Raw genomic sequence first — 21,824 nt, 5'->3', positions numbered from 1 at the left:
AGAAATCCCAATGGACACACAAAGCCCTGACCTAGTAAATGAAAAAGCTCTGTGGCAGGGCCCAGACGGCAGGCCTTCTGAAAGCTCCCCAGGGGGTCACAATGGGTCCCCTCTTTGCTGAGCATGCTTTGGGTGGCCTCTTTCCCTTCCTGCATTACCACCAACCCTAGTCCCACGTGCCCTCACCTCCCTCAAATCTGCCCACAGAGCATTGCTCAAACTTCCGACTGGCCGACGGGGGCTAGAGATCCAGGGTGCATCCAGGCTGATGCTCCCACGGTCCAACTCAGAGCCAGTCTGAGTGGGTTGGCTCAGGGGCAGTTTATACCTTCCTGAGTGAAGGCAAGAGGACTCCAGGGGCTTGAGACTTGAAACCCACAGACAGGGTTTGATGAGCAAGCACGCCCCTAGGACAGGAGGCCCTGACAGTGGGCCCCACCCTCAGGGGAGGAAAGGATATTGGTTTTGCAGGAGCCAGGCCACTCCAACCGTGTAGTAGAGCATGATCAACGTTTCCATAATTTCTTTTTTCTCCTTGTTCGAGGGCGTGTTGCCCTTCCAGGCCAGCAGCAGGTTCTTGGCCGACTCAGCATGTTTCTTGGCCTGAACTGGGAGGCCTGGAGGTGGGGTAGAGGGGGAGGGCAAGAAACAAGGATGAACGAGACATGATTCCATGCAAAACACTTGCTGGTGGGGCTAACTAGGGGAGCAGGTTGATCACTACACGGTCTGTGGTGAGGGCTCCCAAACCTGCCTGTGTATCATAATTATCTGGACAGACCAGAGATCCCGCGGTCCTAAGAAGCTGAAGGGCCCCTGATGGCATAGCAGTTCCTCACTGGGCTGTGGTCTGCAAGGTCAGCAGTTCGAAACCACCAGTCAGCTCCATGGGACAAAGGAGAAGGATGAGACGTTCTACTTCTGTAAAGAGTTACAGTCTCGGAAACTCACTGGAAACTACCCTGCCCTATGGGCTTGCTATGAGTCCGAATTGCCTTGGCAGTGAGGAAGTTGGAAGCTTAGAGAAATGGGACCTGGGAGGATATAAGAAAGAAAGAAAGAAAGAAAGAAAGAAAGAAAGAAAGAAAGAAAGAAAGAAAGAAAGAAAGAAAGAAAGAAAGATAGATAGATTTGGGGACTATATATTTAACCAACACTACAAGCAACTCATGCAGCCATCCCTTCCCAAGTGGGCCTGTGTTTGGAAACCATTGGTGGGAAGGGGAAGAGGCCCATTCCCAGCTCCGACACTACCATCAGGGAACCTTTTTGAGGCCCAAAGCTGCTTTCATGCACAATGACAAGAACGAATGCCCTGTAGGACAGAGTAGAACTGCCCCTGTGAGTTTTTGAGACCATAATTCTTTATGGGAGTGGAAAGCCCCATCTTTCTCCTGTAGAGCTGTGGGTAGTTTTGAACCGCCGGCCTTTTGGATTGCAGCCAAGCACGTAACCACTATGCCATCAGGGCACCGAGGAGCCACCAAGGCGATGCCATAGGGTGCTGTACTTGGAGCTTCCTGGGCAAAGGCATTCTATAAATACAAGCGCTTACGGATGCAACAGCTTCCATCTGGAGAGCTCTGCAGTCCAAGATGGAGCTGGTGAGACGAATTGGTCGCACACACAGAAAAGAATCCCATTTCTAAACGCAGGGAGGCCCCTTGCTAAGGAGGGGGACGGAATTCCCAAGCCCAGCTAGAGAGAACTTGTAGGTTTAATTTTTTGCCCACCCCCTCTTGCTTTCTAACTAAAAGATTCAAAGTGGTGGTCCTGGGCACTGAGTTGAGTTTCCATTTGTCCATTTAATAGAGGAAGACCCAGGTCACTGTTTTTTTTTAACAAGATGAGTTTCTCAGCTTCCAGCCTTGCGGTATCTTGTGATCCCTGGGGATGGGGAAGGCGAGAGGAGAGATCCATGGAGTTCCCTCCTTCCTCCCGGAAACAGTACAGGCTGTGTGAACGTCCAATCTCTTCTCTGCAGACACCCAGGGTAGGTAAACACCCCACCCCCATACACACACACACACCCTAATCCTGATGCCATATTCCTCCCACCACAACCCTAGCCCCATGGCCCTTTGGCTTTTGGAACTTGGCCTCTCTGCTTGGTGTAAGCGGGCTTATCTTTCAGCCCTTGTGTGTTTCTCATCTGCTGGCCTTCTTAATGACGTGTAGGCCCGGGAGGGAACAAAGCTTCTGGGGAAGAGCCGGGACATCCAGAAACAAGGCGTTCTCGGCAGAGCACTCGGAGACTTGGGGTCAGCAGGTCTCCACTGGAGAGCCAGAGGGACATCTCTCCCAGGAGAGGGCCACTCCACAGGCCGTCTCTCACACAGGTACTGACGGAGCAGTGCTCCAACTGAGTGAACACCAGAAACATCCTAACTTGCAAGTTGCTAGGCCTATATCTGCGGGCTCTGAAGTCACACTCACTGTCACGGAGTCAATTATGACCACAGTGACCCTATAGGACAGGGAAGACCTGCCCCTGTAGGTTTCTGAGACGGTAAGTCTTTGCGGGAGAACAGAGTCTCACCTCTGTACTCTGGCTAGTGGTTCCAAACCACTCACCTTGCATTTAGCAGTCCAGTGCAGAACCACCACACCACCAGGGCTCCTCCTGGAGCCAAGGCCAAGATGGCCTGCGGGTAACAAGCACCCTAGCTGATGCCAGTCTGGCACATACGGGAGAAATACTGTAGTGCGTCTTTGGACAGGAAGTGGGGAGTCCTTTGGGTGGAAAGCAGGGGTGAGGAGCCTTTTATCTGCCAAGATACTGATAACTTCACTTGTGGGACACCCTGGTCAGATATTTAATTAGTTCACCCTTAACATGGGGGCTGGAGCCGCTTCTCTTTGGTGAGGCGTGTGAGGCCAGCGCGTGTGAATGATTTTGCAGGCTTTACGTGGCCTGAGGGCCCATGGTTCTCCGGCTCTGCTCCAGAGCATTGATTCCCAAACTTACTGAGCCTGTTTTAGAAAAATAAAGTACCCAGTGCTCCCCTCCTCATCCCCTGGCAATTAAAAACCTTTGTACCGTAGTTCGTAACCTAGGGCAAAATGTAGGGATCTGCTTTGCGGCGCCTCCATCACTCCAGCACCCCTCAGTGGGCAGGAGCACCCACTTTGGGAAACATCGGTCCAGAGAAGGTAGTAGCCATGAGAAAGCTTCCAGAAAACCCTGCCCTGGTCAGGAGCCAGTGTTTTTATTTCAGCCATGGAGTGCATTCGACTTCGAGCCACCCCGTGAGCCAGGGAGGAACTGCTCCCGTGGCTTTCCAGACTGCAACTCAGCCTTCCCACGAATGAAGGCAACTCGGGGTCTTTTTATTGAAGAGGCTGTTTTCGGAAACCTGGTGGCCCCTGGGCATGCGTCCTTGAGAAGGGCAGCGACCACATTCAGATGCTTCCCTGAAAACTGGATCGTGTTTAGGGTCCAGAGAAGGAACATGAAGTGGGAGGAGCGACTGAAATCACGCCCCATCCGGACACCCATCCTCTGGACGCACGGTGGCGAGCCCACTCCGCCGGGAGGCCATTCCTTCTCATGGTGAGCCTATCTGACACAGAATTGCCCCGGAGGGGTACCCAGGCTGTAATCGTTCTGGACGCATAGCGACCCTGTCGGGCTGAGTGAACTGGGCCCACGGGCTTCTGAGACTGCATTTTTACAGAAGCAGACAGCCTCATCTTTCTCCCACCGAGCGGCTGGTGGTTTAGAACCGCTGAGTCTGAGGTCAGCAGCCCAAGGAGTAACTCACGCAGAGTCAGAATTGACTCGATGGAGGTGCGTTTGGTTTGGGTTCGGATTTTCTTCTGTGCATAGAGGATTGGTAAGTGGGCAGAGGATGCTGGTGAGGGCAGGCGGCATGGCATGCCTGCGGAGCTGAGCGTGTGAAAGCCGGTGGCCGGGAGCGCCACGTGCACATGTAAGCCTACATTCTCCCCCATAATTTCACAGCCACCAAGAGGCAATGAAACAATCGCATCTACCTGGAAGGCTGTTGCAAGGATTCATGTGACGCACAAAGCAGGGGGGAGCTGGGTTGCCGTGAGTCGGGATTTTCTGCAGGGCAAGTGACTTTGCTTTCCAGTTTGGGCACAGGGGACTCAGCGGTTTGACACTTCGCTAGCCTCACCAGGACCCCTTCTTCTTCTTCTTAAGTCATTGCATCGGGCCTTCCGGGGAGTTTTCTCGGAGACTGACTCTTTCAGACGGGGACACTCCCAGGGCAACTAGCTTCAGCTGGGGCCCCGCTTCTCGCAGGACAGATGATCTATCATTGCTTCCTGTGCCACTGGTAACTTCCTCAACCAGACTGATGAGCCAGGCCCGTGACTTACGCGTCATGTGGCTCTCTGACACCTCGAACACAGCCTCGAGTCCCTGGAGAGTTCCGTCACAACAGACGGGCTCGTTGCACAATCTCAAAAACACCTGCTTGTCCACCTCATTGTATTCTTTCCTGAACCCCAAGCCCTTGAAAACCTCTCCCCACTAGGTGGCGAACCTCTCCCACTTGCCCTTTTGACACAGAGGGTTAGGTGTTAGTCTGCGAACGTGAGGTCATTCGTTCGAAATTCGTTTGAAAAACCAGCCGCTCCATGCTTCCTTGGAGAGAGGTGAGCCTTCTCCTCCCACTGAAAGAAAGGTCAGTCTTGCTAACTCACGGGGCAGTTCTATTCTGTCCTATAGGCCTGCTATGGGTTATTATCAGGTCAGACGGAAGGCGTGCCACACGGCACTGATGTTCCCCTTACTATTTCACCACGATGCCTGAGTCCCAGCCAATAGCCTCTCCAACAGTCTGTCTTCTCCTGCTACTGACTCCTGAAGCTCCACCTCCTACACCAAGCTCTCCTAACTGGCTACATTCTCTCCTGAACACCCCCACCCTACCCCACCCCTCCTGAGTGTGCGCATAGGGTCAGCTGGCTTTCCTGCCATCTACGGCTCCCCTCCTCTGCTTTATCCCACCTTTCAATGCACAGAAGGGGAAGGCCGGCCTACTGATGTTGGCTCCCCAGGCCCATCCATTCTACAGACTCTGTGCTCCTCAGACTCCTCGCCAAACAAGCCCCATCCCTGTTTTTGAGGCCCCTTCTCTTTGTAGTCCGCGTGTGACACTCTCTTCTGCTTGGCTTCTCCTCTCGGCGCCCACGGCACTGAACTAACAGAATCAGCCAGTGGCCACTAAGGTGATCCCAACACGTGGATGACCCACACGTGCCCGAGAGGAACTGTGCTTCTGTGGGGTTTTCACCGGCAGGTATTCTTGGCAGTAGGGCACCACACTTTTCTTGCAAGGCACCACTGGGTGGACTTGAACCTTCAATGTTTCAGCTAGCAATCAAGCCGGTTAACTGAATGCACTCCCCAGGGGTCCTCCTTTAGAAAAACCTCACCCCCTACCCACTCCGGAAAGCGTTTCCATCTAGGCTGATTCTGACTCATTGTGACCCTACATGTTACAGAGGAGAGCTGAGCCCCAGAGGCTTTCATGGCTTGGAAGCATTATGGAAGCAGATTGCCAGGCCTCTCTCTGGCTGCACCACGGCACGGACTTGAACCGCACACAGTCTATGGGTAGCCAAATGCAAGCCATTTGCACCCCCACTTTTCTGATGGATTCTGTGCCTGGGCCCTTTACTCTCCTAGAGTGTCCTTGAGCCCGGGAAACAGAGCTGTCAAAGTCCACACAGTGCCTTGACATACAAGGCACTAGAAGCAAGGCCAGGTGGCCTGCATCTGAAAAGCTGGCCGCTGGAGCACAGCTCTCTTCGGGTACATGTGGGGTCACTGTGGGCCAGAATCCACTTGATGGCAACTGGCTTTGGTTGTTGCTGCTTTTCTCCTGTCATTAAAATGACCCGATGATTTTTCTTCTTCTTCTCCCCCCACCCTCAGAGGTATAATCAATTCCTTAACTTCAATCTTGGCCCCCAGGCTTCTAATTTCCACTTCTTCTCCCAATCTCTTATCTCAAATATTCCTTCATGCTTATAATGCTCCTTCTTGGCTCCCAAGGTCTGGCTCCAAATGTCAATGCGTCTTGGTGGATTTCTCCAGTGCAATTAAAAACCAGAAAACCAAAAACCTGGACTCATCACTCCTCACCTCAAACCACTTCCTCCCCATGACCTACTTCTCTCTGGAAGCCTTGAACCTTAGGGGCGGGGGTGGGGGGGTCCTTTCTACCACCAGCTCCTACCTCCTCCATAGGAGGGGAGAGCCCATGAGTGAGACAGTCTAGCAGGGAGCCCAGCCTTAAACCAACCCAAACACACTGCCCTCACGGATCTCACGTTTCGCCCTAGGCTGTCGCTCTTGGGGAATTCAGAGCGTGCCTTCTGCGTCTTGTGTGTCAGAGGTGCCTCCTCTAACATGTCACATGTAGCTCTTTCTCACTAGACACCGAGTTGACTGCTTTACTGGTGTGGCCCTTCACAACAGGGCCAGCTCCTCCTCCCTTGGTCCATGCCACAGGGTTTAGGGGATTGCAGAGAAAAGGGAAAGTAAGTGAAACTCAGCAAGGACTCCAGCCCTCTGGAAAGTGCAGGAATTTTCAAAGATTTCGTTACAGTCCAGAAGCCACAGACTTTTCGCAAAGTTAGAGAGCCCAGGTCAAGACAACAGTTGACATGGGAGCCACTGCCCTGCCCTGGGCTATTCTCCAAGGAGGCCCCAGTCAGAATCTGGTCAAGGAAACCTCCAGGCCGGGCGGCAGAAAGTCTGGGGCCCCTACCGGGTGGTTATACCATGCGGTGGACACTTCACCTAATCAAGAAGTCGTTATTCCCATAAACAAACAAACAACAAACATCGCGTCTTTACAAGATGTTTCCCTCCCCTCTACCCGAGGTAGTGAACCTGGCAACAGAAACAACTAAATTAGGGAGGGGGAAATGATGTTCCCACCATCTTCTCTGAACCAGGTAACAATTGTGCTTCTGCAGCAGCATCCAGCTGTCAGCAAGTACTCCTTGAGCTGTGACTGCAGAGTTCCTGTTCTCAGGGGGATGGTCCTTGGGTTCTGGCTTCAGCAAACAGGTGGCGACCTTGCCACCCTGTACCACAGCTCCTTCCAGCAGCGCCCTGGCCATAGAATTTGGGCCTGCCTGGCCCAAGCCGGACTTTCCGAGGAATTGTGTTCGGCCCTTGGAGTATTCTGCCTCCCTGCTGCTGCTCTTGCGTGCCTGCCGGGCCTTCCGTCCCTGTTGGCCTGTGGCTGGAAGCTCCGAGGCAGTCCTTGGCCCATTTGCAAGTCATTTCGCTGCTCTGTGCCTCCATGTCTGAATGTGCAAGCGGAGGGTAACTGGTATCCTCTCCTCCAAGGCATGCATACTGGGAGGGTTCAGTGAGGCTTGCCTAGTGCACCCAGACCGCTCAGTATATTATCATCACCTTTCTCACTGAGTGTGGGGTGGGAGAGGAGGCTTTCTACTTCTGCAAAGAGTTAATAGTTTCAAATGCCCACAGGGGCTGCTCTATACCATCCTATAGGGTGGCAATGAGTTGGAATGGACTGGATGGCAGGGAGTTTGGTTTGGTTTATGACTGAGCTCCCTGCTATACTTCCCCTCCTATGGAAGAGGTAGGAGCTGGTGGCAGAAAGGAACCTCCCCCAACACACACACACACACACATACACACACACACACACACACACAGAGTTGTTGTGTGTGGGCTCAGTCCATCCCTCACAGGTAGGCCCATCCCCACCCAGCTGCGGAAGCCCAGTACCTCTCAATGTCAGGTAGCCATAAGCCAGGTTGGCCAAAGCCTGTGCAAATTTCCAGTGTTGTACCCCAAAGACAATCCGAGAAAGGATGACACAGCGAATCAGCTCCCTGTTTGCCCGGATATTCTGTGGACGGCAAAGAGGTCATTAATGAATAGTTTTTGGAAAGCAGAACTATTGATGGTTCATGTCCGTGTCCCTGGAGCGTACACCTGAATTGCCCCCCCCCCACCTTCTCTTTCCTTCTCACCCCACGTCCAACCCGTCAAGCTCTGTTGGCACCACCTTAAATCCTAAATCCTCAAAAACAGGTCATTCTGCTTGATCTGCCAAGAGTCCCTTGTCCAGGCCACGCTCATCTCGAAGCTTCCTGACCACAGCGGCCTCGCTTGCCTCTCCAGCCTCTTGCTCTGGAGACGCTGCAGGAGAGGCAGACAGGCAGCGTGGCTCCACCTTCAGTGGCCTTCTGAAGGCAAGCTTGGGTCACACCTATGCTTTCCATCTCTCTGCGCCTCCGCCCCCCGCGACTGTGCCCAAGCAAATTTCAAATGTCACATCGTCTCACCTATTAACATGTCATAAATGCCTCTAAAAGATAGACTGAAAAACATAACAATGCCATCATTTAGCCAAAAAATGAAATTGATGTCAAATAATCTCACACATCTAATAAATGCATAAATCTGTTTTTCTTATTCACAATACAATTGTAATTCATACATGAAATCAGTTGATGAATCTTAGGAGTCTGTTATCAATTTATTTGCCCCAGAAAGACCCCTCTTGGCCACTCTGTCTGAAATTGCCTCTCACGTTACTTGCTATTCCTTTACTCATTTTACTTTTTCTTCATAAAACTCACCACTGACCCTGCACTACCTACTGTTGTTGGTTTGTCTGTCTGTATCTGTCCTCTCGACTGTAAACTCCTTGAAGGCAGATTTTCCTTCCTCGGGTAGCTGCTGCATGCTCAGTGCCCGGCCATGAGGAGGGACTCCTTTCAGATTGTCTGAATGAGTCATTGATTAGCAAGGGGAGGGAGAGAGCTGTCCTGCCCCCAGAAAGCGGACAGGCAGGCAGGGCCCTGTCGGACATCATCAACCGGCTTCGTCAAGTCACAGATTTCAGTAACTTTAAAAACAAAGCCACCTGGGCTGCACCGATAGGCGAGGTCAGGCGTTCATGTCCAGTAAGTCAAAAATAGCATGTCAAGGCATCAAAAGTCTGGACTTTCTGAAAATGGTGTGTAGGGAAAATTCCCCCCCGCCCCCCAGACCTCGGTGTCCTCGTTGGGACTAGAGAAACCGAGAGCGGCTACGCCACGGTTATTCTGAGGGAAAACACCCCACATCCCAGCGATCCTCAACCCCTTAATGGGGGTACAGGTACCCTAGCGCCCAATGGGCATCCACGGAGGGCTCGCTCCGCACCTGTGCTCTCCTCCCTAACCGGGTTTCCTCCTGTACCTACACGAGGCATGCTCGGGGACATTTCCCGAAGCATTTCCCACCTACTCCTTCAGCTTTGGAGCCCACTGGCCACAGGCTGACCACAGAAACAACGAAGTTCCGATTCCGAGAAACAGCACACCACCACGAAAATCAAAACCACTGGGTTGAGTTCGGGTCCGGCCTCTGGACATTCATTGTTTCACCCACTCTCTGCCCTGAGGAAGCTGAGACAAGCAATGTGGGCCATGGAGGTAACCCAACACTACTGCTACCGATGGTGCCGATGGGCTCGCCACCCCTCAGACCTGGGAGAACAGGGGAGCATGGAAGCCTGAGATCCCTTGGATTGAACTCTGAGTATCTAAGTACTGGCCATTACCCACGTTGAACAAGAGAGCACCTCACTTTCCACGCTCACACTTCTACTTTTGGGTAGAGAAAACTTGCCTTTTAGACATGGCCATTCTAGCCTGGCTCTGTGAGAAACTAATGGGACTAGACCAGCATGATGCTGCCTTGCAGGCCTTCTGGGTAAGTCACAGAGGCCCCATCTAGGAAGGGATCACCTTTCCCTCTGCCTCCATTTTGGGGGCACCTCCAGCCTCTTCGGAGCCAGCTGCAGGCCGGCCTTTAAGAGATCATTTTTTCTGTCAGTCAGGAAATCAGTGTAAATATTCCTCTACTGACAGAGCATGCTCTGGAACCAGGCTGGTACCTGCATTCTGATAATGAGCGGTGATGGCGATACTTTGCTGTCTCCAAATCCTCCCAACGGGACCAAGCGGTAACACCATGAGGGACAGAGGAAAGAATGCGGTTGCCCAGGATTTCGTTTTGCTGGATCCACCATCAGTGCTTGTGGATGCAGCAATCAAGACAGCAAACTACCAACTGCATCAGGCAAATCTGCTATGTAAGATCTCGTGAGAGTGCTGAAGGTCAAGGATGTCACCTTGAGGACTAACGTGCTCCTGACCCAAGCCAAGCATTTCCAACCACTGTGTATGCAGGTGAACTCTGCTAACAAAGACCACAGAAGAAAAGGTGCCATTTGTGTTGTGGTGCTGCCCATGAATATTGGCAGTACCATGGACTGCCAGAAGAACAAATCTGCCTTGGAAGGAGGACAGCCAGAGTGCTCCTTAGAAGCCAGGGTGGCGAGCCTTCATGTCATGTACCCTGGAATGCTACCAGGTGAGACCAGCCCCTGGAAAAGGAAAAGGGCATCTTGTTCGGTAAAGTAAATGGTCAGCAAAAAAGAGTTAAGACTTTTAACAGGATGGATTGACACCGTGGCTGCAACAATGAACTCAAACATCATTTTGAAATGGCCCGGGCCCGAGCAGGGTTTTGTTTTGTTGTACTGACGGTCACTAAGAGTTGGAACCAACTGGGCGGCACCTAACAATGACACTGCCGTCTCAAGTTCCTGGATTCTGAGCACTTGTGCTTATACCTAAGTCTTCAACTCTCTCCCAGAAAGTCGTACCTGGATGCTCTGACCTCTGCTTGGGTCCATTGGTTTGCTCATCATTCCACTGTCACCACAGGCATCTTACCTGCATCCTTGGAAAGCCTGAGCCTAACTCCCTTCCTGCTTGCTCTAGTTTTCAGTCTCCTGCTTCAATACCCCAATAACCGCTTCTGAGTGGTACCATGCAAAAAAGGGGGGAAAGACACAGAAAGCTACATACACAAAGGACAGCTATATCATCCTGAAACTTCTGGCAATCAGAAGCAACCAAAGCACAAAACCAAATTCATGTACATGGAGTCGATGCCGACTAAAAGCGACCCTAGAAGACAAGGGAGAACTGACCCGATGAGGTTCCGAGACTGTAACTCTTTACTAGAGTAGAAAGTCTCATCTTTCTCTTACCAAGTGGCCAGTGGTTTGGAACTGCTGACCTTGCAGTTAGCAGCCCACCATGTAACCACTATGCCACCAGGGCTCAGCAGCAGAAGGGGCCCAAGACTTTCTGAGCTTCAAGCTAGGGGCACGAATATTCCAAAGAGGAAGGCACGTTGAAGTATGTGTGGATCCTCAAGACAGGCTGGCTGGCTCACCAAGCATGCTTTGCTTGCTTGTCTCCCACTGTACCAAGAACTCACCCACCCTCCTGTACGACTCCATGCCCTTCAATCTGCAGTTACGGCAGAACTTCTAGAATCATAAACATTATCTTTACATTGAAACCGAAACCCAGAGAACATTTTGCCTGTACTGTTTGTTTTACCAGTTTGTCCTTAATCAGCACAATGATTTTCTTCTGGCATTGGGCTAGTTTGTCTTTGGGACGAGACAAGTAGTCCATGACCTTGGCTTCTTCCTTGGCTAGAAAGTCTTCTTCACTCTCTCCAGAGTTATCCGTGGAATTCAGCTCAGGGATTTCCTGGCAGGCCGAGGTCTTGGATTCCTGGGACCTGGGGGACCAGGGAGGGAGTAGAATGGAGTCAGGGTCTGGCTTTTGCCTAGCTCAGACAGGGTAAAGTGGAAGAACATCACCCTCCCAAATGGGGGTTAGGGTGTGGTTTCTAAAATAAACATGAAAGAAGAAAGCCCAAGCCGTGAGATTGCAGTACTCTTAGAGGCTGGCCTTAGACCAGCAGCAGAGGAGCTTCCATTAAACAGAATGGAGATGAAACCAATACATCCACCTGCATTAGTATCACAGTTCTACCAGTTCTGGGCCAAATGACCAGAGGCAAGTCATAACTTAATTTACCTCTCTGCCAAATGGGATCAACATGAGTCTTCACTTGGTGAGGTCATCCGGGTGATTGGTTGAGGGGATGAGATAAACTCAGTACAGGGTTCTTTTAGCATAAGCGACTATTATCATGAACTCCACGGTTTGCTTTTTGATCTGTGAAAGGATGCTGCACTGGAAGACCACAGTCCTAGTGTTATAAAACTCTGGTCCATATCAGGAAAGAAAACGTCTATAGTAAAATAAGGGAATGGGACCAAATATCTTGAGGATAAGATTCTGCATGTCATCTTCATGTATCTGTAAAAATGTCAACATGTCGTGGGCCAACTAACTAAAGAGGATGTGAGTCCCACCAGGCAGAGGAGAAGGAATCTCTGGATCAAATGTGTGATCAGCAGAGAAACAGCCCCCGCAGTGGATAGAAATAAACGTGGAAGAAAGAGCTGAGTGGGCTTCACATCAAGCTCTCGCAACACACCTCACCAAACTCACTGCCGTCGAGTGGATTTCAATTCACAGCGATTCTACAGGACAGAGTAGAACTTTCCCTGTGGGTTTCAGAGACTGTAAGTCTTTAAGGGAGTAGCATGTCTAGTCTTTCTCTTAGAGTGGGTACGCGCATGTACACACACACACACACACACACAATATAAGATCTTTGACTTCGATGTTGAACACAATTGCTTGGGCAATTAGAAAGGCAAACCTGAAAGTCAAGAGTTCATTTAATAGAGCAGAATAGAGTTTTCTATTGTTGTTGCCATTACGTTCCTTCAAGTCAAGTGCAGGGGACTGGCCTCAAGAGCTGAATAGTCCAAGGGGCAGTTGCATAATTGAGGGGTAAATTAAAGGAACAACAGGCAAGGCATGCAAGGGCTCACCTCTTCCATGGGGACCAGATCCAGGGTGAGGGGTGAATGCATCCTCTCACAGGCTTATATAATCTCAGACATGCAGGTCACATCATACAGACACGTAACAGGAAGGGGTGGTATGAGAGGCCTAACTGGAAGGGGGGGGGGCTAGGGGCACACACACAATAGGAAGGGGTGGTATTAGAGACATACATGTGACAGGAAGGTACATACATAATAAGCTGGTTCTAGGGTAAAGATGGTGGCCTAACCTTGGTCATCTCTGAACTGGTTTGACCCTAAGTGCTGCTGAGTTCTTCTCCAGGGGAACAGTCTATGATTCTTATCAGAAGGGAGTGGGCCGTGCTTAGGGTTAAATGGCCTGCCTGGTTTTGATGGAAGATAACCTTCCAAGCAGTTAACCTTCAAGAGTATAGTAGCAACCATGTGCTTGCAAGCAGAACCTTGAAAATGACATTATTATGGGACACATTGTGGGGAACAACTTTTACTTAGGAGAATGTGACTGGGATGCACTCCAACCCACAAATGTGAAGGCCTCCCTCCACCAGAGTCTGCCTCCCAGACGTTTAATTACAAGTATAGAGGATTTGGCTGCATACACCCTCAGTTTCCCACCGTCATGTCTGATTCCTAGAGACCCTTTTAAGAACATAATGAAACACTGCCCAGTCCTGAGCTAGGCTCAAATATTTGAGCCTATTGTTGAAGCTGTACTGCATCGATCTCTCTCATTACAATTGGAAATCTTAAGAGCAACAACAACAATTTTATTTTATTAAGTCCCTCAAAGGAATGCTACCATTCACAATCACTTTTAAAAGTTCAACCTCCACATTGTTTAATTTATTCTTTTTAAAATCATTTTATTGGGGGCTCATACAACTCTCCCCGCCCAAGATTCTACAACATTTTAATGGTATTTACAGGATAAATATTAATTTTAGTCACTAAGTTCCATTTCATCACTGAAATATGTGCTTTTCTTGATCCTTGGGCATCTTGAATCATCTGATGCTGAAGGTTTCACCAAACTGCTTTTCCTTCGTTTCTTCTTTAATTTTGGCTTGTTGGAAAACTATGGCTTGACTAGACAGTCAAGAGCAGGGTCTTCCCCTTCATCTCCACTCTCATGCAACTCTTATCACAATCCAGACATCCATCCATTGTGCCAAGTACACTTGTACATTTATTGCCATCATCATTCTCAAAACATTTTCTTTCAACTTCAGCCCCTGGTATCAGTTCCTCATTTTCCCCCTCCTTCCCTCCCTCCCAAACCCTTGATAATTTATTTTTTTTTAATTTTCATGTCTTACACTGTCTGATGTCTCCCTTCACCCACTTTTCTGTTGTCTGTCCCCCAAGGAAGAAAGTTGTCCGTTTCTTTCTGTTTTTCTTTTTCTCTTACATGCCACTGCGACCTCCAGACCACTCCCTTTAGCCTAGGGTATTTACGCCTGCCCTCCACCTAGCTGGGAGAGCTCCACTATCTGCAGCAAAACCTGAGGTGGGGAAAGCCTGCCCACCCTCCATTGGTACATGCATACAATGGAGTATCACACATGGCTAAAAAGCAGTGATGAATGTGTGAAGCACATTACCGCATGGGAAGAACTGGAGGAAATCATGCTAAGTTAGCCAAGTACAAAAGGACAAGTACAACATGAGTCCACTGAGGTCAGCTTAAAAAAAAAGTGGCATAGGGAAGAAGCTACTGTATACAACCATTCCTAGGGTGAGGTCTAGGTAGTAGGGCAGGGGCAGACCAAATCCAGGGATATATATGGTAGCCAATTAAAAAGGCGGGGGAGGAAAGAAAAAAGGAAGACATGGGTACTGGGGGTAAAGGGCAATAAGCCACCCAAGGGGAAGGTATTATTTATATCTCCGCAGAGAAAGAGGGACCAGACTTCAACCTGGTGCTCCAAGATTTAAATGCAACATACTGGCACGAAGCAGGGAATCAGTACAGAGGTCTGAGGCCGGCCCCAAGCCAACTACATGGACAGCCTCCCCCCCAGCCCCGAAGAATTCACTTCAGAGGACAGCACTGAAGCTACAACTCAGGGAGAGGGACAGGTCTGATCAGAGCACACAGGAGCAAATGACGGGGGAGGAAGAGAGAGTAGAGCACATCCTGGCCCACCAAGCCTTGAGGATGATATCCCCACTCAGAGCAGCCATTGCACAGAGAGGGCCATATGGCCAGCCCCAGTATGAGAGGTGACATCCCTCACTGACCCACAGCCCTATGGGGGATAAGACTGGAGACACAGTGTGGGAATTACACCCGATGTGACCCTACCATACCGAGGCAAAACACTAAAGGCGTGCAACAGAACAGCAAGGGAAGCAGAGTAAGGAAGTCCCGAGGGCGTACTAAATATAGACTTTGGGGCCAGGGCATGGCACCCCATCAGACTCCACCAGAATCGCTCCTTGGCCTTTTGGCTAAGATCAAGTGCAGACTCCACCAGAAAACATTTCTAAAGGTCAACAAACAGACCTTGACTATTTACAGCCTTCCCCCCCCCCCCCCCGCCATTGGTTTTGTTGTTTTTGTTTTGCTGTCTTGTTTTTTATTATTGCATATTATTATCTCTGCAGGTCTATCTAAATAAGATAGGCAGGAGAAACAAGCTGGAGGAGAAAACAATAAGACTCACGGTTCCAGGGGACATGGGGGAGGCGGGGCAAAGGAAGTGGGTGTTAACAAACCCAAGGACAAGGGAACAACAAGTGATCCAAAATCAATTTAGAGAGAAGGGTGTAGGAGGCCTGGTAGGGCTTGATCAAGGGCAACGTAACTGGTAACTGATAGGAATTTCTGAAACCCAAATGAAGGCTAAGCATGATAGTGGGACAGGAGAAAAGTAAAACGAAATAGAGGAAGGAAGTAGGAGGCAAAGGGCATTTACAGAGGTCTAAATACAGGCATGTACATATGTGAATATATTTATATATGATGATGGGGAAATAGATCTATGTGCATATATTTATAGGTTTAGTATTAAGTTAGCAGATGGACATTGTGCCTCCACTCAAGTGCTCCCTCAATGCAAGTACACTTTGTTCTATTAAACTGGCATTCCATGATGCTCACCTTCCTGACACGATCACTGAAGACAAAGTGGGTACATAAGCAAATGTGGTGAAGAAAGCTGATGGTGCCCTGCTATCAAAAGATATAGCATCTGGGGTCTTAAAGACATGAAGATAAACAAGTAGCTATCTAGCTGAGAAGCAACAAAGCCCATATGGAAGTATACCAGCCTATGTGATCACAAAGTGTAGAAGGGATCAGGTATCAAAGAACAAAGAACAAAAAATCATATCGTTGTGAATGAGGGGGGGTGCAGAGTGGAGACCCAAAGCCCATCCGTAGGCAACTGGACATCCTCTTAGAGAAGGGCTGCCGGGAGGAGATGAGCCAGTCAGGGTGCAGTGTACCATCCATGAAACATACAACTTTCCTCTAGTTCTTTAATGTTTCCCCCACTCCCACTATCATGATCCCAATTCTACCTTACAAATTCGGCTAGACCAGAGCATGTACACTGGTATAGATCAGAGCTGGAAACACAGGAATCCAGGGCAGAAAAACCCCTCAGAATCAATAATGAGAGTAGACATACCAGGAGAAAAAGGGGAAGGTGGGATAGAAAGGGGAGACTGATGACCAGGATCTACATATAACCCTATCCCTAGGGGACCCACAACAGAAAAGTGGGTGAAGGGAGATGTTGGACAGTGTAAGACATGACAAAATAATATTAATTTATAAATTATCAAGGGTTCATGAGGGAGGAGGGGCGGGGAGTTGATACCAAGGGCTCAAGTAGAAAGCAAATGTTGTGAGAATGATGAGGGAAACAAATGTACAAATGTGCTTGACCCAGTGGATGTATGTATGGATTGTGATAAGAGTTGGATGAGCCCATAATAAAATGATTTTTAAAAGAATAAAAACAACAACAACAATAAAAGAAGAGCTGCGCCAAAGTGTCTGTGAGAAGTGGCCGCGGCAGCATGAAGACCATGAGACAGAGCAGAGGAGCTAGCCGAGACCCTGCGGCAGCTGGGCTGACTTCCAGGGCCATGGAGGCCGAAGCTAAGGGACGCCAGGGCTGAGAAGAGACGCAGTGGACAAAACCACCGTACGCCAACACTGTCCCGTGTGTTCTCATCCCTGCTAAACACCTCTAAGGGTGAGTGTTGTCTTTGACTCCTGTGGGACCATTTCAGTGAAGTCTCGAGAGAAGGAGAGTGCCAGGGGAGGAACGTCTGATGTGAGACTAGCTAAGGAGAGATGGAGGGGGGAGGTCTGTCTGACCTCTGCCTTGGGTAATTACCCTTGGCCTAGTGTCGAGTTGGATTCTCCTTCTCACGACTGAAGTCAGAGGTGGTCAGACAATGCCCCCTCCCGCCCCACATTTTCTCAGTTGAGTCGCTAGGGGTAAAGTACTTAGATCAGTGGCTGGCACAAACCATTTTCTTTACTCATGACCTCCACATTTCGTAAAACCAACTTTTCATTTACTGTGAACAGTCCTAGACAATTCTCTATGATTTCCCTGACGCTGTTATAACGGACTCAATCTTTACCATAAGGATAACTAAGTTTTATGTACGGAAACCAATGAGCTCCCCCCGGCTGTGCTGTCCAAGCACGCGCAGAGCTGGTAGCAGACTTGCAGGAAAACACGTTGCACAAACGGGGCCGGCACGCTTCTCACGGGGAAGGAGAGGACGGTGGCATGGCCTGAAATGCCGAAGCAGTGTCACAGGGTAGCACATGCAGAAATGGTGGGATGGGGTTTGTGGGAGATAAAATGCTTTTCCTCGGCTTGTCTTCCCCAAATACATGTCAGACCTAGGACACAGTTTGCAATACATAGCAAATAATTGTAGCACACTTGGAAGAAAGCTGGTTACAAGTTATCTCCCTGAGCTGATGCTAGGGGCTTAAATGGAGAGCAAATGTTGAGAATGATGAGGGCAACGAATGTACAAGTGTGCTTGACACAATGGATGGATGTATGGATTGTGATAAGAGTTGTATGAGCCCCTAATAAAATAATTTTTTTAAAAAAGAAGTTATCTCCCTGAAGCTATCAGCCATTCAGATCAATCAGATTACTGTCTGGTCCACCATAGGTGGGGCTCATACCCTACTGATAAGGATAGTGATTGTTTCCCTGGAGAGCTCAGAACAAGTCACAAGCCAGCAGCTCAAGGACGATCAAGGTGAGGCTGGCATCCTGAATCTAGGATCCGCCCATCTTGTTATATGTGTACCCTTAATCCCTCTTCATATTTCATGTATACCCCTAGATTGTCCCTATCTTATTGCTGTATTGCCTATGGCGCAACCCCTTCCTGTGACGTATGTAGTTACCTGTAATCAAGGGGCTTGCATGCCCCCCAAGCATATCTAAGCCTTGGTCAGAAATATACTCTTTCTCCGCCCTCCCCTCCACTGCGCTCTGTGCGGAACTGGCTGTGAGACCATGGCCATCCAGGAGGTGAGCATGCTACTGTAAAATGTGTCTGACTCCTTTATTTTATCTTCTCTTCTATCTCTCCTATCTTCTATGAATTTACTATATTCTCTTTATATTATCACTGTACAGTTGCACCCATGGACCCCTGATATTGTCAGGGGCTGGTTTACCCTGACAGGTGTTATGTTTTATTACGTGTAGTCTCAACCACAACACCAGTAAAATAAAGAATAATAAAAATAAAAACAGGACTTAATGATAGGGAACGCCCATCAGGGACCCGTCCTTAGAGAACAGGGGTCTTGGTTTGAAAGTTGTAGCTTTGTAAGCAAAAAGAGAAGACGACACAAATGAACTGCACATCATAGGGGATCGATCTTCTCTTCAATAGAATGTATATGCCATGCTTCTCACCCAAGATTTCCCCTAGTGCCAGGCCCCAGGTTTTCGCCCAGACAGGGTTAACACCAGGGTTCTGTAAGTACTTACAGATCGAAGCAAGTGTCCCAGTCATTGTCGTTGCTGACTGTTGGGATACGGATGGGTCTGGCTCGCATCTTCTTCCTACCAAAAAGCACAGCTCTGCTCTATTTTCTCTCCACTGGTTGGTGTGAACATCACACTGAGGCTGCCCAAATATATAACCCATCCTAAATCTACAACTAGACTAGACACATTCATGGATGTAGACCCCTGAGAAGCAGAAATTGAAGAGGATTGCTAAATTAAATCTCAGGTTGGTTTCTTTCCCTGAATTTCTACTCCGAATCATTATTCCTTTTTATAGAGTCCCACCCACTCCCCCTGAAGACTGAAAATGGAGAGCTAGCAGCACAGTGGTTCTGCTCTAGGCTGCTAGCAAGACCAGCTGTTCAAAACCACCAGCGGCCCAAAGGGAGAAAGATGAGGCTTTCTATTAATTTAAAGGTTCACAGTCTTTAAAATCCCCAAGAGGAGCTCTACTCTGTCTCGCTGAGTCAGAACTGACTTGACAGCATGTTAAACAACAACCAAAACCCACATTTATGTATACACAGCACATATGCAACTCCTGGGTCCTCGTTTCATATTGGCTCTGCTGTGGAATACGATCCACAAGGTCAGCAGTTGGAAACGGCTAGCTGCTCTTCAGGAGAGAGGCAGGGTTTCCTACTCCCGTTAAGCATGACCTTTGGAGGCCACTCCCGTTAAGCATGGTCTTGGGAGGGGCAGTTCTACCTGTCCTGTAGGTTGCTAGGAGTCAGCAATGACTCTATGGCAGTAAACTGGTTTGGTTTGGGGGTCATTGAACTATGGTTTCCCACTGAAATCAGACGCTGTTTTGGCAAGACTGCGAGCAGAGCCAGCAGTTCCCTGGTAGGATATGAAGTGTGGCCAGCTTTGGGGCCAAGTCTCCTTTTCCCTGGAGCCATTTCACTGTTTAATAGAAGTTTCTGGTTAACAAACAAACGACCCACGGCCAACATGCTGTCCCTATAGACTAGAACTGCCCTTGTGGATTTCCAAGACTGTAACTTTTAGTTGTGGATTTCCAAGACTAACTTTTGACTGGAGTAGAGTCTCATCTTTCTTCTGCAGAGGAGCTGTTGGTTTCGAACTGCTGGCCTTCTGGTTAGCAGTCCACTTCGCTACTATCCCTCCAGGGATGTTTTACTTCTACTGTGGGCTCTTGGGCGGGAGGTGGGGGTGGGAATGGGAGATATATTTGGAACTCACGAGGAAAAGGTGCTCTACCTTCTGCAATGCACCCGTCCTGGCTCACTGTGCCCGGGGGCTTCCAGCGTCATGCCCACGGGGAACGTGGTCACTTTCTGACTGTGCAGACCCTGCAGCTAGCTGCCCGCTCCTCATCCCACCCAGCGGAATGCCATTCATTCCCACCGGCGCCAGGGCTCAGGACATCCTCCCAAAGTCACGACCTTCTCATCTCGATTTTCTGAACGGTGGTCTCTCAAACCCAAACTTCGACCCCCGGCTGCGACCCGGACTCGGTATTGGCGCGTACCCCGCGTCCTCTTCCTGCGGCTCCGCAGCGACTGCGGGCAGCGCCGCCGGACCGTCGCGCAGCCCCGCCCGCCTACCTGCTGGGCCCGGGAAGCCACGCCCCGGAAGCAGCCTCCTCGCTTCCTCGGTGGGCGCTGCGGCGTCCTCGGGCGGTGTCCGTCTCCTGGCCCTGGGAGACCTCGTCCAGGGTCCTGCTGGGGGGCCTTGCGGACGCGCGACGCTCCGAGAGAGGTGACTTTCGCGGACGCTGCGTGCCAGGCCTCAGCCCCGGTGACAATGGCGTTACCATGGCCACAGAAGGGGGCGGGACCGGAGGCCGCGGAGGGCGCTCTCGCGTCGCCAGGGTGACGCGGAACACCTCCGGAATCCGGGGCAGTTGGGGCCACCTGGAGCACGCCGCGCCGGCAAACCCCTCCCCAAACATACCTCTCCTTGCAGCGGATTCCCCCCAAAAAGAAAAAAACCCACACGCACAGCGCCCTTACAGGCCCGGGTAGAACTGCCCCTGTGAGGGTCCGCCACCGTAACTCTGACCTTGCAGTTGGCAGCCCAGGGCCTGACCGCTAGGGCACCAGGGCTCCTACTCTTGATTTTCTTCAGAGACTTTCTGAGACGAAGGGGCAGGTAGTGGAGCTACATCACATCCAAGGAACACTCCTCCATCAAAAAACCTGCAGGGGCTCTATCCGGCCACACGCTCCCTCTCTGCCCCCGCCTCCCCCCCCCCCCCAACAACCCTACAGCCCCCAAGTGATCAGGCGCCACTGGTCCCAGAGGAAAGGCAATTACTGATGCGAAGGGGAGAGGGGACACTTCTGTGTTACTGGTCATCTGAAGATTTGAGCTGTGTGTGTGGTTCGAGCATAAGGGAAGTAAGCCTTAAGAAGCAGAGCACTAGGTCTGCTCACGGAATTAGCATTCAGAATATCTCCAAGGGGAGCACATCTGGGGAACACACAGACAAACAGTATGCAGCCATGTAGACCAATACCACCATCACCCCACCCCTTCTGTGGCGTGAAATACCCAGTGGTAGTAACATCTGGCAGGAGTGATCAATATTCCAAAGATTCACACCTGATCTGGCCATCTCGTTCTTTAGGGTGGGCTCCGCCTTTGACAAGTCAAGTTGAAGATCATGTCCATCTTGTTTCCAAAATAGGAGGCTGGTTGAGAGAAAAGGAGAGTATTTACCAGGAACCTGAAAAGTGGGTGTCTGTATTCTTTCCAGTTCTCTGGTTGAAGTTTTTTCCTTGCCACTGATCCAAGATTGCCAAGAGAGCTTTTCTGGAATTAGGTTGGAGGAGCTATTTAAATGAGTGTGCTTGAGGATCCCTTAATTAAGTCATCAGGGCTCTAGTTCCAACTGTGTGTGACTTGGAACCTATGGAAACCAGGGCCCTCAATACGTGTACAATAAAAGTATATGTGCCATTTGCTTTCTAAGGTTTCCACTTCCAAGATTCTGTGAGGCTAAGCCAGGGATTTTATGCTATATGGATAGTATTTAACATGCATTGGGGGCAGG

The 21,824-nt window shown here is 50.0% G+C and overlaps 1 protein-coding gene across 4 annotated transcripts in view; it reads right to left on the bottom strand.

Annotated features, from left to right (window-relative positions):
• Positions 1-20,689, bottom strand: part of TTC23L (tetratricopeptide repeat domain 23 like) — a 54,366-nt gene extending 33,677 nt beyond the window's left edge. Inside the window, exons 1-5 of one of the 4 annotated variants that reach the window (XM_075540919.1) lie at positions 20,374-20,689; positions 18,782-18,856; positions 11,434-11,620; positions 7,748-7,871; positions 461-617 (exon numbers count right to left, since the gene is read on the bottom strand). In XM_075540919.1, the coding sequence (XP_075397034.1) occupies positions 461-617; positions 7,748-7,871; positions 11,434-11,620; positions 18,782-18,856; positions 20,374-20,585 (755 nt within the window). In that variant the 5' untranslated portion in view covers positions 20,586-20,689. Of the gene's footprint in view, positions 1-460; positions 618-7,747; positions 7,872-11,433; positions 11,621-18,781; positions 18,857-20,173; positions 20,319-20,373 lie in introns of those variants that run through there. The other 3 variants (XM_075540918.1, XM_075540921.1, XM_075540920.1) reach the window with 3 other exon arrangements.
• Between the last annotated feature and the right edge of the window lie 1,135 nt (positions 20,690-21,824).

The sequence above is a fragment of the Tenrec ecaudatus genome, chromosome 2 (assembly GCF_050624435.1).
Source record: "Tenrec ecaudatus isolate mTenEca1 chromosome 2, mTenEca1.hap1, whole genome shotgun sequence".
Lineage (NCBI taxonomy): Eukaryota > Metazoa > Chordata > Mammalia > Afrosoricida > Tenrecidae > Tenrec > Tenrec ecaudatus.
This window is presented reverse-complemented; position numbering and strand designations above follow the sequence as displayed.